General features: G+C 29.1%; 1 protein-coding gene across 1 annotated transcript in view; it reads left to right on the top strand.

Annotated features, from left to right (window-relative positions):
- The first annotated feature begins 2,571 nt into the window (after nt 1-2,571).
- Nucleotides 2,572-15,780, top strand: part of LOC116768383 (protein O-mannosyl-transferase TMTC2) — a 61,976-nt gene continuing 48,767 nt past the window's right edge. The window contains exons 1-2 of the mRNA XM_032659089.2: nt 2,572-2,897; nt 7,024-7,146. Of these exons, the coding sequence (XP_032514980.1) occupies nt 7,058-7,146 (89 nt within the window). The 5' untranslated portion in view covers nt 2,572-2,897; nt 7,024-7,057. The remainder of the gene's footprint in view (nt 2,898-7,023; nt 7,147-15,780) is intronic.

Consider the following 15,780-nt stretch of genomic DNA (forward strand, 5'->3'; position numbering starts at 1 on the left):
GATGTAATATCATTAATGAGCAGATTTTTGTGCAACTTTTATCGATTTAACTCAAACATGAGAATAACATAGACTATTCAGAATGAATTCGTAGAAAGCGCGTATATAGTATTGTCCAATAATAGTTTTTAGATCTCTATAGTACAATTGTTTATTTTTAATTTTATGTACAAATGGCATAAAATTTAAAAAGCAAAAGATGAGCTTCACTTAAATCTAAATTCACGGCTTAATTTTGTTTTTAAATATTGGAATTTTGTTTGTTTTGAAATTATCTTTTGACTTAGAACACTATCTTTTAATTGAAATTTAACAATAAATTTATATATTTTAAAAGGTGAATAACTGGAATAAAAAAATCTAACCTCGTAATTATTTATAATTATATCTCAGACTTTGGATACGTGAGATTGTATGTTTATTTCAGTGTTTGTACTTTTTGGCATTGTAAAACACTAATAGTAGTCATATCTGTGAAGAGCATTGACATTCGATAAAGGAGATATGTTATAAGTTTAAGAAGATAATATAACAGTATAGATACATGTAAATACAGGAAATTGTACATAATATACGCATGTACATATACAATGTGTTTTCAAAAAACTAGATGTCGCTTTATCGATAAAATTAATAACCAGGTTGAATTCGTCCTCAGAGTTTATAATTTTTAATACTTTCAAGTGCGTGACCAGTAAATAGTGAGGGATTTTGACATTTTTAATAGTAAAGAGCATAACGCACAGTCAAAAAGTTATCGTACATTTGAAAGAATTCAAATTTTATAATAAAACAAATTTTCAAGATAGCGATGAGATTATTAAAATCGTAAAGGAAAATGTTAATTTTGTGTTTGTATTAAATAGTAGCAATAAAGATGCAAAATATGAAACTTGCCAATGAATATTACGCAAAACATTTTGTAACTGTAATGAAAAAGTTAAAGTTATGAATTCTGCCTCTCTTAACTACTTTTTAATAAAACTTTATCGAAACACTGCGGGGAGTTTGTTTGGAACTACATGCACCTGTCGTCTAGACTATAGAAAGAAATATTATTTTGTTTTACAATAAATTTTTGGTATATTCAGGCCTTAAGTACGTGAGATCTACTTTAAATCCCTTTAACAAAGGTTTAATTATTCTTAAGAAAAAATAAAATTCATTGCTTTTCTATTTTAATAAAAATTAAATATATATATATATATATATATATATATATATATGTATATATTTAATTTTATAAAAATAAAAATTAAATATATATATATATATGTATATATTTAATTTTTATAAAAGAATCAAAAGAACAGGTTAATTTCGATAGTAATTTGTGTTACTCCACTAATGTATATATTTCTTCGCATTCCGCAATTAGTTGACTACAGAACATTATAAAATCAAATAAAAGCTTTCATCGTCGAGGAAAAATAAAAAAAAGCGGTATTGTATCTTCGCATTATATCTTCGGGTTATTTTCTTTTCTTGTCGCTATTAATATTCTCAGTAATTAAAAGTTCCTCGTAGAGCCAGAGGATATCAATTCCTATAAGAGTAAGGTACATTTTCATTTGTATCCCGAGGCATATTATAAAATACAGAAACCATTTTCCAATGACCCTCGTTATCAGTTCGATGGATTTTATTCTTATAACAAGAATATATACTACGTTTTTTTTTTTAATATTTTCAACGTTTTTTAAAGAATAATTAAAAAAGGAAGCCAGATTGATTCCTAGGAAAACATATAGTCTCCATATATTTTTTTATCATGGTTAAATAATTTGGCCTTTATCTACCTATTTAAATAAAAGACAATTACATTTTTATATATTTCAAAAAACTTTAGAATCGTGTTTAAAAGACCAAGGTGAAGATTTTCCTTAGGTCAGGTGATTTTAAGTCGAGCGGCTTTCAAGTTATAAGAATATTTGTAAGCACTCAACTGAAAATATTCAAGCTTCTTTCTAGCTTGGCATCTTCCTTTATGCCTTTCACCTTTTTGTAAGTAAATTGAATATCAATGCTTTCTGCATTTGATAAATTTTAGAGCGAGGTCCGAAATTTTACATTAATTTATAAATCTCCTAGATCTAGCTGTCATTTAAATAACAACGAACAAATATATTTATTTAAGTGATAGAGATCAAATTAATAAATACAAAAAAAAACATTGATAATTGTTATCATCTAAATAACAAATGGTAATGGCGTGTAGCGACGTGCGTGGCTTTTCATCGTTTGAACAAAGTCGCCGCGCAACAAGTGACGTTTCATCGGCCCTCCACATTATCTAAGACAACATTTTTTGCTAAAAAAAATACCACAGTTTGCAGCACTCAATCATTGTCAAGTTTAAAGAGTGACATGAACGTATAATAGATTAATTACATTTAAAAACAACTCGCTATCCTTTTCCAAACAATTCATTCGAGTTTATTTACTTCCTGGCACTTTGAAAAGAAAATTTTATTTACTGCGCATGCGCCAGCTAGGAGGAAGAAGGAGGGGAGCGGGATAGGAGACAGTTGTACTCGCTCCGACCAATCGATTAGTCGCATAACGATAGCGGCTTCTTAAATGCAGATGTGTCGTGTACACCAACGTCAGTCGGTGAACAGCCACCGCCGAGACCACTTGAATATGGGCTCGCGTGACACACGTCACCTAGTTCGCGTTTACCATTGTAGTGATCGTATCATTAAGCCCGATTAAATGACACGTGCGAATGTGAATGTTACTTATATCCGTTCGAAAATAATTATTAGATGAACGCACTGACTTTTACGGACAGTTTTGAAATTTATCAAGATTTAGATTTTGGGACACTAATAAAGTGTAGAAATAAAATAAATTCTCAAATGGAGTGAACAAAGGGTGGATAATAAGGCTGGAAGGTAATCATCTAAGATTTTATTCAGATAACGATACATTTATTTTGCTTGCCCGGTAAATTGTTGACAGTTAGGGTCTCTGGGGTCGTAGTATATTTGGAGCGGATGTAATATAAAACGTAATGTTTTGGACCCGTCAGCCCACAATCCCTAACGCATAAATCCTGATTACTATTAAACAGTTTCCTTTATTACAAAAAAATAGCAATGCTTTCTTTCCACATCTTACAAATATTGTTCAATGTTAAAATTAAATAATAAAACTATGAGAGAATGAATTTAGAACGGATCTAATAAATGTTAGAAATTATTATTCTTTTTAATAAGATATTTATGGAGGTTGTATTAGCAAACAATAAACTTTCTTGCCTATTTATTTGAACGGAAATTCGTAGACAAATAAAATCACGTCGGTGAAATTTATGTCTAACGTTTCGTAGCACACGTAGCACTCGTAGCAGTCTTAGCATATTGTAACTTAAAGTTTACCTGGATACAACTTATTAAAAGGCAGATATGTGGTTCTGAACAATGTTGGAAAATATAAGAACTGTTGTCACCCCATCTGCGATCTCATCCCCAGTTTACGGCTCCAATGATATTGAACGTTTTATTTAACGACCGGCACGTGGAATAGCGTGTGGATAGATGGCATACTAATGACGTTATTACAGATTCTTTTTACTGTAAACAAATTTGTTACATTTTTATTCTGTATAAGTGTGATTGCAAAATCGAATGGTAATATCGAGAAATAAAACGTCGGACCTCTGTAGCCTTTTATCGGCGTCTGATAAGATTTTTACGGGGGTTGTAAATTTTTGCGCAAAAATATTACGATGAAGGTTTTAAAAGAGTTCCTTTCAAAACTTAAAATGAACACGAAATTCCGTTATAAAAACATTATATGTCAGTTGTTGAAGTACTGGTCTTTAAAAATCTATTTTTATAAAAAAAAAATCCATTAAAATAGCATAAAATTTTGCAAAATTCGTCACAGCATTCATAAATTATTTCATATTTCAATTTCGTTCGTATAGTAGTGCTAATAGCCAATATTGGTATAAGCTCTCATTTGCACGTTGGCGTTTTTGGCGTGTGATTCAATGTGTTTGATGGAGGATTGAAATAATCTGCATAAATGTACGTTACAGAACATCGAATAGAAATTATATAAAGCTTAAAGAATTTATTATGAGTATGAATTTAATACTGTCAATAATTTCGTTGTGTACGAAATTATGGAAATTGAATTATATAAATATTACGTCTTAATTATTAGTATTAATCGTTATTTCTTAATTATTATACAATTATTCTAATTAAATGGAACTCACATATTTTTAGGAATAATATTCTCAATTAATAGTAAGTAATGGGTGAAGGTTTACAATGTTATTAGAAAACTAGTGTAAGGACTTTTATCCCTTTGTTATTTTGTTATAAAATGATAGGTTTCCGTCAAAGTGATTTGTTATTCATAACCTTTTTATTAAAATATAAGAGAACCTTAATAGAATATACTTCACTTACTAGTGAGACTTTAATATCGTTTTTTTTTTTAATATATAATAAAGTAATGTTTCATAACCACTTTGATAACGTGAGAGCATTGAAATGTTTTTAATTTAGACAACATTACGTTTATACATTATAATTTGCACGGCACGCCTTTGAGCTGGAACAGCTCTTCTCTTTAAATCTCTTGCCACTATTTCAAATATATTTAGAAAATAATAAAGAAATGAAGTATATAGCCAAGTGAATTGTGGAGAGAATGCATGCTCCTGACCGCATCTAATCCTTATCTCGCACTCGGTTTGAGTTTCTCGAACTAATTTCCGATAAATTTCTGCGTTCTCGCGGGAGTAACGAGCCATAGAAATTTATGGCCTTCGAAATGCCGTTTACCTAAGAATTGAGCGTTAATCTTGTGTGAAAGAGTCGCGGCATAAAAGTATTTGTGATATGTGATTTTACGCGCCACTTCTCTATGTAAGAAATATGATAAGTATTTTCTTACAAATTAAGAGTGAAATAAGATTTAATGAAAATTAAAGTATTTAATACTTATATTAAAGTTTTTAAAAATACGGTTTTAATTTTATTTAAAAGAGAATATTTTGATGTGACTCCAATCTTTTAATTTAAATAATAAATTTAGTTCATGAACTCCTTAATCAGTTATTGGTTTTCTAACTCTATATATTTATCTATGGAGTTAGAAAACCAATAACTAACTCTTCTATATTTCTATCTAACTATATTTGTCATATTCACTAACATTTCTTAAAAACAGTAGAAGTATTAAACATCTTAATTGCTGTTTGAATATCAACCGTTAGTCCCTCCTTTTAACGCTAAATTTGGGTTATTTCCATATAAAATTAAAACTATAAATCAATTATAGAAATAGACACTCAAAGTGCAATAACAGCAATGAATGTGACGTTTATCGTCTCTCGACTAAAACGTAAGTTTCCTTTTAATATTATTAAGGCACTCCATACTTGTGCTCCGCTTTGAGTAAACATGTCAGTTTTGGCTCGACTCGCTCGCTCGTAGCCAACCTTGGATATAATCGTGAAAATGCTTCCTCTGCCCAACTCATGCGGGATTATTTACCTGTATCTGATTCTTTGTCTATTTTCGCTTCAGAAACTTCGCTTTATTTGCTCTGGTCGATTGGTTTATTCTGCCATAACAAATGTAAGGAAGATATTACTCGTTAGTTCAGATTAGCTTCCTCGCGAAACAATATCGTCGGTGATTTATTTTTACAATAATATGTGTCATCGTATGATATAAGTTTTATCTGTACATCTGATGATAACATAATTGAGAACAGACAAGATCAAATTGGAGATAAGAAACGTTTGGAAATATACAGATCTTAATTAAAATAAGTTAAATTTGAAAGAAAGACAGAGTTTTAATTTGCTTGAATGACAGAAATGTTTCTTTTATTACCATTTCATCATAGTTTATAGTATTCTAAGAATTTGCACAAGACCTATTTCTTACTTAAATTATATAAAGTTGCTCTTATAATAGTGAAATTATAAATGGTATATAAAGAATGCTTAGTCGATTCTTTAAAACTAGCGACGGCCGTTTTAAGTCAAATGCATTATATATTTAAAGTGATCGACGCAGAACCAAACAGGATGCAGTCGGAACATAAATCTTGTTAACGTGATAACTTTTGTTCCACTACGGAGAGACCGGAGACGGAAGACAGACATGACATCGTGAAAAATGTTCAAATAAGATCCCATAGCTAGCTTTAAACCGCATTCATTATTTAATACAATCTGAAAAATTGAAAAAACCTTTAAAGTAATGAAGTCGACTTTGAACGTAAATCTGCTTAATGTGACGACGTGAAAAATGTTCGAAATGCGTTCTTTAGAATCACTTATTTACGAAGAATGAAAGGAAATAAATTTTATATTTTCTTTCGTCCTTTCGCAAATTGTTTCATAAAATATTAATTGATATTTGTCTCCGTCGATTTTGAGTGTGGTATAACAAGTTAGTCTTATTATGGTTTTCTAATAATAATGTCAGTTTTATATTTTTAAGTCCCTTAACGTACTTGTTATTAAAATGTTAAAAAATATTTCCTAGAACATTATTTACAATTTCATTTCCAATAAAACACTTTCCTTATTCCATTTGTATTATTCCAGCATTTCATAGATTGTGTACATTGCAATAATCTGACCCAATAAAATAAACATCGTCTTGGATTGCTCTTAAGTTGATCCGTTATTTATTTTTTGTAGAAAATAATAAGCTTCAGCTTTGAAGGATGAAGATTAAGGCTTATACTTTGAACGGTTCAATGGAAAGTAAATATTTTTTACATGTTAAATCTTCGGTTTATTTTAAAGATGTCATTAAAGTATACATTAAATCTCTATGATATATTCGTATTGAGAAACATGTAAATGTTACTCGTAGATTGCCTAATGGTTTTATATATTATGTTTAATTAATTAAAAATATCATACGTATTAAAACATCGAAGTTGAATTTCCAAGAAGTAGAAAGACATGTCCGTTTTCTGAACTTTTGTAATGGGAAGTGTCCGGAGTAAAAAATATTAAGGTTTAGTTTATTACAGGGAGGAGTCGAAACATCGATGTAGCGTTGTCACAATGGATCAATGGGTGACGGCGGCGAGCTCGCTGTTGGCTCTCCTACTGTACTACAGCACTTTAGATGCCGGATTCGTGTACGATGACAGGTAAGCTATGGTAAAACATTTTAAAAAAGACAATCAACATATTGCCAGAATAATCTTATAACTAGCGTGAAAGTGGTCGAATGTATTGTACACGTCGTCCCACAGATGAATGACAAAATTTAGAACATAATAGAAACTTATCTTTCATTAAGTTTTAACATTAAAGCAATGTTGCGCTTCAATTTAAATATGAAAAAAAAATCTACATCAGCAGGGTTTTTAAAACTTCCGGAATAATGCGTTGTAGTAGTTTTTATATTCGAGTCTATGATTTAAATGGTTTAAAAAAGAGATATAAAATAGTAAACTGGTGAAAAAATAAACGACTGACTATAAATTTTGATAATTTTAACCCAAAAGATTTATTGGCAAATTTTTTTTATAGCAAAATGCCTGATTTTCTTTCAAACTTTGTCAATAAAATAATAATTCCCATAAAAATTAAAATAAATTTTCATTTCTACGTAATGTACATGTAATGTTGTACCTTTTTTTTTGTGTGTAAACACTATTAATTACTGTATAAAATTCATTAAAGTAATTGCGTTATTTTATTATAAATTTTCATACTATAGGCCATAACAAAAATTAATAATAAATAGATGTGATTATGAATGGAAATATTTGAAAATAACTACCAGCAATAGTAATGACTCAAATGTAATATTTCGTCTTGTTAACTTTTTCTTACGTAAAAAAAATCTATGTAAATTATTATCTTATTTATCATTTAAGTCTTCGAATACTGCAAAATCATAATATTTAAGACGGAGCGTATAAAACAATAAGCCATAAAAATTGACTAATCAACAATTGACTAATCAACAATGATTGTAAATGGTAGACATAATAGAGGAACTTCATGAAACTGTATCTATATAAGTTGGGTTAAAAAGTTAGGTTACAAAATTATTAAAATTTTTATATTGAACATACAGAAATATTTAAAAATTTAAACGTGATTGCTTATAGCAACGCGAAAACAATGAAGGAAGATTAAATATACGAACCTGTCTGAGGTATGTTTTGCTTTCTTTATTGCCGTGAACCTAGGACTCAAACTGTTTTTTCATTTTAATCCTTTATTCATTATATTTTTATTTATTCATTATATTTTTATTTATAGCTTTTTAAATTGCAACCTATTTTTAAACACCAAAGTATTATTGTTTTTGATAACAAATCATAAGCCACTTGTTTTATATCCTTTCGGTTTCATAATAAAATTATATGTGATTGTTGCATCCGTACACAGACATACATACAATGGTTCCTTGCTTCGTCGCAGACAGTAAAAAACGAAATTAATAAGAAACTTTGTATAAAACAAAATCCAATTTCGATAACACCGGAGGACTCTGAAATTTATAATGACGAACATCGTTACGGTAAAGTTGATCTAAGTGGATGACAATGAATCTAAATGTTTGGACGACCTCTGGTACCTAGCGTTAATTACTTTAGTTAACAATGCTATTGATTGGAACAAAGAGCACTGGGGACGTGATAAAATAACGAAAAATGAACTATGATTCTGATTATTTGTTGGAGTTCTTTCAATTTTTATTCCTGTTTGCAAGTTTTTTTGTTTATTATTGTTTTAAATGGTCACTTGTGAATTGTTTAATATAGAAACATCGTTCTAGTAAAAGATATGTTATATTAAAGTTTTGAATTTTGACTTTATTAAACGGCATTTGAACTTTGTAACAATGAATATTATTAATTAAACTATATCTGATCATGGACGTGATTTGTGCATAGTGTTTGTATATAATATAAGACACGGTCTGATAAAATTATTCTAAAAATTTATTACCACGAATCCTAAGAAAGGCTGAAACATCACAGACTTTAATTAATAGCCGCCAGAGGGCAATTCGATATCAACTCAAAAGCATTAACTTTTAGATCCCGAACAGTTCTTAAAATATTTTGGCTGAAATTCTGAAAAACCAATTTAAATACCTTCAATAACGTGGAAATTGCTCATTGAAATACAAAAGAACTCACAAATATATTTTATTTATTTAATTGGAACCTTTTTATTTCTACACAATGTTGTATGAATAAAACCTTCGGCTTAATATTTCAAACAGAAAATCTGACTGAAAAATCAGAACAACAGGAAAATATTAAAATTTTGTGAAAAAATATATATCGATAGTGTAAATGATGGTTGCTGAACAAAACCTGTAATTGATATGTGAACAGTCTTTTTTAATAACATGGTGAAATCAGTTACTAAGTTGATGAGTTACCTGAGTAAACGTAAAAAATTATATTAATATACATAGACATAAAAATCAATAAACTACATAAATTAGTTGAACCATTTACAATAAAACTTATAAAAAAATAACTGTTCTATTATAATATATATTTAGGGGAAAGTCAGTTTTTAATGTAATTTTTTAAATTACATTACACTCACCATTTCACTGAAAAAAAAAAACAAAATAAATTTGCTGTTGGTACCTTAAATTATAATTCATACGTAAATAAATTTAGTACTTCTATCTATAAATTCCAGGAAGTTATAAAGGCGGTCATAGATCGAGATTTTTAATTAACACCAAGCTTAGATTCATATAAAATTATAATACTAAAAATACTAAATGGACTTTAAATCTTATAAATCTTAATTGCTCATCATATCTGTTCTAATATATATACATAAATAACCTAAATTTAAATCTATCAGAGTAATTTTGTGGACTTCTTTGAAGTACGTCTCGCCCTATGTGTACTGTCCTTCTACCGATACCCTTCACGATATGTATGGAATATTAAATCACAAATAAAATCTACCCCCGCATTTCTATGACTTCGCGATCTTTGATGGGAAATCAAAACCTTGTATAGCATTTTATTTATAGAATCGTCGCATTTGGCAAAGTAAGTGAAGATTTATTGGAGTGAAATAACTAAACTAATACATAAAATATTTTGTTTCTATAAAAAAAATATACCACGATAACAGAATTAAATCAATGGCTCTTTTGAAAATTCAAGACTATTTTTTAAAAATTGAAACAATGTCGAGACGAAACTTCTCAGCATTCCATGGTTTCACCGTGCCGGTGCCGGGTCTATCGCGTTGCAGGGAGAAGAGCTATAACTGTCCCTGGGACTTGCGACCCAGGTTTAGGTTTAAGGGGCCCCTATCTAAAGAGCGCCTATCAAATGCTAATCTCAACCGTCCAAGTTCTTCTCCTTACCTAACAAAATTTGAAACGAACCTACTAGGGCTGCCATTGAAATACGTTCTATAGTGAATGGGTGTTGGTTCTGGACAAGCCCAAGTCTTTCAGTAGGTTCTAGATACATTTAGTTATTATACCTTTTACTCTCACTTCTTCCTTGCACAAATTTTCGACGAACCTGTTCCTAGTGAGTTGGTAATACTTATTGATGGCATGGTCTTTGGTGACGTTGATTTCCCAAGGAACCGTAAGCTCCATTAACACAACCCGCTTTAAAATTCGCGAATATAGAATTCGGTCTTGACGCCGATGCATAAGTATCCTCTGGGATTTTGTATTGTTTCTCATACGTATCCATCACAATAGTTCTATTCGGATCCGCTTTAGGGGTGGAGTAAGGCTTGACATTTGATTTTATAGCTCTAGTGCCTTCTTTCACAAAATCTATTTATCGCTGGTTTGAGGTTATTTCTTTTAGCTCTCTGGCTACCGAAAGACTAACCGCTTCACGTATGATTTCAAGAACCTTGTATTCAAAATTAGGATAGGAAATATAGAATATAAAAATTATCAATACAAGCTGGATTGAAACTACAACCTTCAAATGACGCTCTTTGTTATAAAGATTTTTTTATTAGCTAACTTGTATCTACTAGTAGCTTCTAGTTATCATGCAGTGACCATTCATTAGTTGTATAGAAGCTTAATGCAAAGAGTAGTCAGGGTACAACAGTTTTATTGTCAAAAATGCTGAAACTGGAAAATATAAGATATTACGCTTTAAGCATGTCGTTAATTGTTTCTTACGGAATGTTTTTTCTTGACTTTATGGATACCAAAAGTTGAAACAGTCAGTTGCAGAAGTAAAGAGATAAACTGACTTTTATATTTAGAGTATTGTAAGGATTCGAATAAAGGAGAAACCACTTATTTTATGACAATATCAAAATTACAATATCAAAAGATTTTTCTTGGCAAAAAACCTTTCTTTTAGGACTGTCGTTTTTTTTATAACTTAATAAGTAAAATATCTTTATTGTTTTCTATAACATTTAAATAGAAGGTCATCCGATTACCTTCGTGTAATTTTTGTTAATGCATTAAAAAAGCGCTTTGAACATTTTTGCAACCTTTTAGGCCTTTTTTTATGTACTAGTAACATTTTGTTAATAATGTTACTTTTAAAATCTTCGCTTTCATTTATTTACCATATTTTAAATAAAATTTTGTCATTAACTAATTGTTAATAATGAATATGCATATGTACATATATTTATGCCCATTCGTTTTACGTAGCCGACATTTTAAGGCGTACGTTTTACCTCAGTAATATATATATTTTGTAATTTTTTTTTATTATATATTTTTTTCTTAAATTGACATTTGATACTTTAAGCCAAATTAAAATACATAATATTTGTATCGCTATTAGATTGATATTAAAAAGTAATAAAAATTTCACACTATTAAGTAAATTAACATTCGAATTCTAGAGTGTTTTTGTATTCAAATTTTGTAAAAAAAATAGTCGTATATCTATGTGACATTAAATATCCCAAAAAATCTTAAAATTAAAGAACTTAAAATCTTTGTCTTGATTTATAAAAACACCAGCTCTATATATAGTGCAGGTAAGGCTCCATCTGGCTGGTTGATATGCGAATCTCCGAGAGGTTTACCGCACTGTGTCGCTGTTTCTCATAATCCGCTTTACTTGCGAGTGCTGGAATTAGTGTTTAATTCAACATCGCCATAAGCGGAGCGCTTCGCTACTTTTGTGATAAAAATATTTTCTCTTATTAAGCTTTGAAGAAACGTAAATTATGTATTATGTTTGTAAGGCTTTTGCAGCGTAATAAAGCAAGGAATTTCAGGATTATTGTGATTTATTTGGGACTTTGAACATTTCGTTTACATGAAAGTCTCTTTAGTAAATTAATTAAAAATGATTGCAAGAAATATTAATTATTGCAATGGTTCATATTGATTCTTATCAAAAAGAGAAACGTTAAGAAAATGTAAAAATAAAAAAAGTATCATTCAATATCTCCTGATATTTGTGTGGGAATTTTCTAATGTCTTCGTTAATTATAAATAATATGTCAAACATACCAATTTAAATAAGCCACATCCAGTTGTTTATCTTTTCCGGCTCTAAGTAGGAAGTTTCCCATATCGATGGTGTTAAAATGTTTGATATATTAAAAGAAAGACGGATTTTTCCGTATGAAACGAACGTTGGTTTCATTTTCTTATCTTTTCATGCTAATATTCATGCAAGAGGAAATAGAAAAGTAATAACTTAATATTTTTCTTTACTTACCTTTCCAAAAAGCTATGACGATTAATTATATATTGTTGTATAAGTATTTTTGTAACAAATAATTTGTGATTCTGATTATATGTCAAGTCGTGTTATTAAACGATTGATTCATTAAACAAGTAATCATTTATTAGTGATCAATTATTCAACTCCAATATCGATTTTTTATTATAATATAATTCCATTAGCAATTTTATTCAATTGACATGATTCCGTCGATTTATGATAATAAAGGTCTCGTCTGGAGGTAAACTTGACCTGGATAGGTACAAGTACAAGCGAGGGAGGTGAAATTATAAATAAATAATTATGTTCCTCAAATAATAATTTCATAATATGTTGAAACAGAGATTCCATTCTTATTCTAGCTTGGATAGATACAATTTAAAATTAATTACTTAGTAAGCAATTACGTCCTACAATTCCACTGAGCTTAACTGTGATAATTGTTTATCTTAATTTAAATATCAAGTGAACGAAAAATTGAGTTTCGTTTTTAATTACGAACGTAGTAGTATATTCAGAAAAATTAGAAAAATTATTTCAAAGCGACTGTCGTTTAAATAATTTAAATTCGTTTAATAAAAACATTCAAAACAATTAAAATTATCACCGAATAGACTTGAAGTTTATTGCAATAAATATATATTTTCATATTGATATCTAACAGATCTATGATGTGAAAGTAAGTTTTAATTTGAATATACTATACACGTCTTCTTACAAGGCATTTATAAGGACTTTTTTTTATCAAAATTTAAACGTTAGTGTGTCCTACTACCGTTTCGGAACGCAGCGCTCATAAGAAAAGGCGGCAAGAAAATCAACAGTTGCTCCTCTTAATATACTCATCAGTTCCACTAAAGTGTTTGATTCACTCATGATTGAATGTTATTAAAGAACCGTTTCGAGAGACTCCTTGTTGTTTTGAAGTACCAAATTCCAAAATTGTATTCGAGCCGTACGGTAAATTCTCGATACTAATTGTATAACTAATATTTATAAATTTAACGAATAATGAACATTTAGTTTTAAACATTCTCATATCATAAAATAAATAGTAAAACTACTTATTGATCTTTTTTATGACAGGCAGAAATAAAATAGCTTTAATGTAACAAGAAAATATGACGTCAAATTACGTAGGTGCGATTCGTATTCAGTAGACGTGACGCAATAAATCCGAAGCATATTCTCCCAATAATAAATTTCTTTTCGCAATGTTACGAGCGATAATGATGATAGAATCGATGAACTTTGTTCTGGATCGCTGCAAACCACTTCAGTGTTTCGTAATTGAGGGCTTACGTGACGACTCCAAGCCGCAGCTGCCCCTAACTTTCACTGCAAAGAGTTCCACTATCCTCAACTTTATCTCAATCTAAGTTTTGGCAGGGCTATTGGAAATAGTTTTTATTGAAACTTTTCACAATCATAAAACCTGCTACGATACACTTTTTTGAATCAAAAGTTGGAATTATTTTATTTAACATATGTACCTCTACATATATTTTCTACATGTAGATGCACTATATAAAAAAATGATTTTAAACTGAAATTTCTAATATCACATTGCAGCTTTCCTTATTCCGTTTATTTCTATCTGTACTATTAATTAGTTTTCGCCCGCGACTCCGTTCAACTTCGTTATGTATATCCGCTCCATTCCGTTATGTATACTGCGTTAAAACAATAACTATAGTAATCCACATGTCAGTCTGTTCATTTAAAAAAACTTAGATATCAGCTGCAACGCCATCTTAAGACCTGATTATTGAACCTAAACCTCTAGTGCGTTATCCAAATTCATAAAAGAAAATAATCATTCAAATCGCACCAGCCATCTAGATGGAGTTCAGTGACATAAACGCTTTCAGTGGATTTATGTGTATATAAAGATATATACATATATATGTAAAGATTAATAATAAGAAATAGAACATTTTTGCACAATATTTTTTTAATATGTCAGTTTTTATGATATGATCTGGATTAAAATCTGAAATCTAAAAAGTATTGCATACTAGGTTTTATACATAATTAAAACAAAAAAAAAGAGTGCGGCAAAGTGAAACCTTAGTCTTAAAACAAATTTTTCAACGAAAAAATATTGATATGTTGTCTTTCAAGTATTTTTAAAACAACATTAAAAATTGTTTTAAGATTATTTTCAATTTATAAAGTATTACCAAGGGGTTTCTTAAGTGTTGACTAAGACTTTGTATTTTTAAACACATATTGAAAATTATAGTTAATAATGTTTAAATTACTCTTAGATACTAAAAAATCACAATAAGATTTTCTTAGTAATCTGTCGTAAATAAATAAATTATTTGAATTATGGAAAAAGGGTCAAAATTCATAGTAAAGAATATACCAGTTTAGGGCATTTGGCCGTGAGGCTAAAAATATAAAATATAAGCGATGTGAAGCGATGTTTCGTTTTTAATATTTCCATTCAAGGCGTCCGAAATGTTGTTGTGTGTTTATTTTACTTTTTTTAATTCCAAGCTGTTAATTTTTTTAATGTACATGGGTATTTAAAAACGATTTAAAAATAAACAAATCAAACTAAAAAGCTAATATTATATTTTTAATATTTAAAATAGTACTGACTCTGATTAAAGAAATAATAAATTAAAAGTAAAAAAAAATATATGAAAAAACAAGCTTTATTTCAAAGACCTAAAAGGAAATTTTTTTTAACTCTAAATTTCTCTATTTCCTTATAATGTCATTACATAATTTATATCAATTAAAAGCTATTTCTGAGATTTACTTGTATAGCAAAAGTAAGTAAATGTAAAGTGCCTGATTTTGACAACAAAAATTTTCAAACTAAAATAATGTGAACAAGCTAGAACCTTTTATGACATGTATTCTTTAATGATGTAAGGCACAGTAAAAATGATTTTATGTTATAAAATATAATCCACGTATGCAAAAGCTTAGTTTTAAAAAAGGTTTTTACTTTCGATTTATTTGGGTTATACTTAGCAAGGTATTTTATTTGACAGCTATAATGTAGAAAAGCAATAAAAATAGCTAGTTCGCCATCTTGGATATGACGCCATATTGGATAAAGAACCACGTTAAAATTTAACT

Source organism: Danaus plexippus, chromosome 4, assembly GCF_018135715.1.
Source record: "Danaus plexippus chromosome 4, MEX_DaPlex, whole genome shotgun sequence".
NCBI classification, from domain to species: Eukaryota; Metazoa; Arthropoda; class Insecta; order Lepidoptera; family Nymphalidae; genus Danaus; species Danaus plexippus.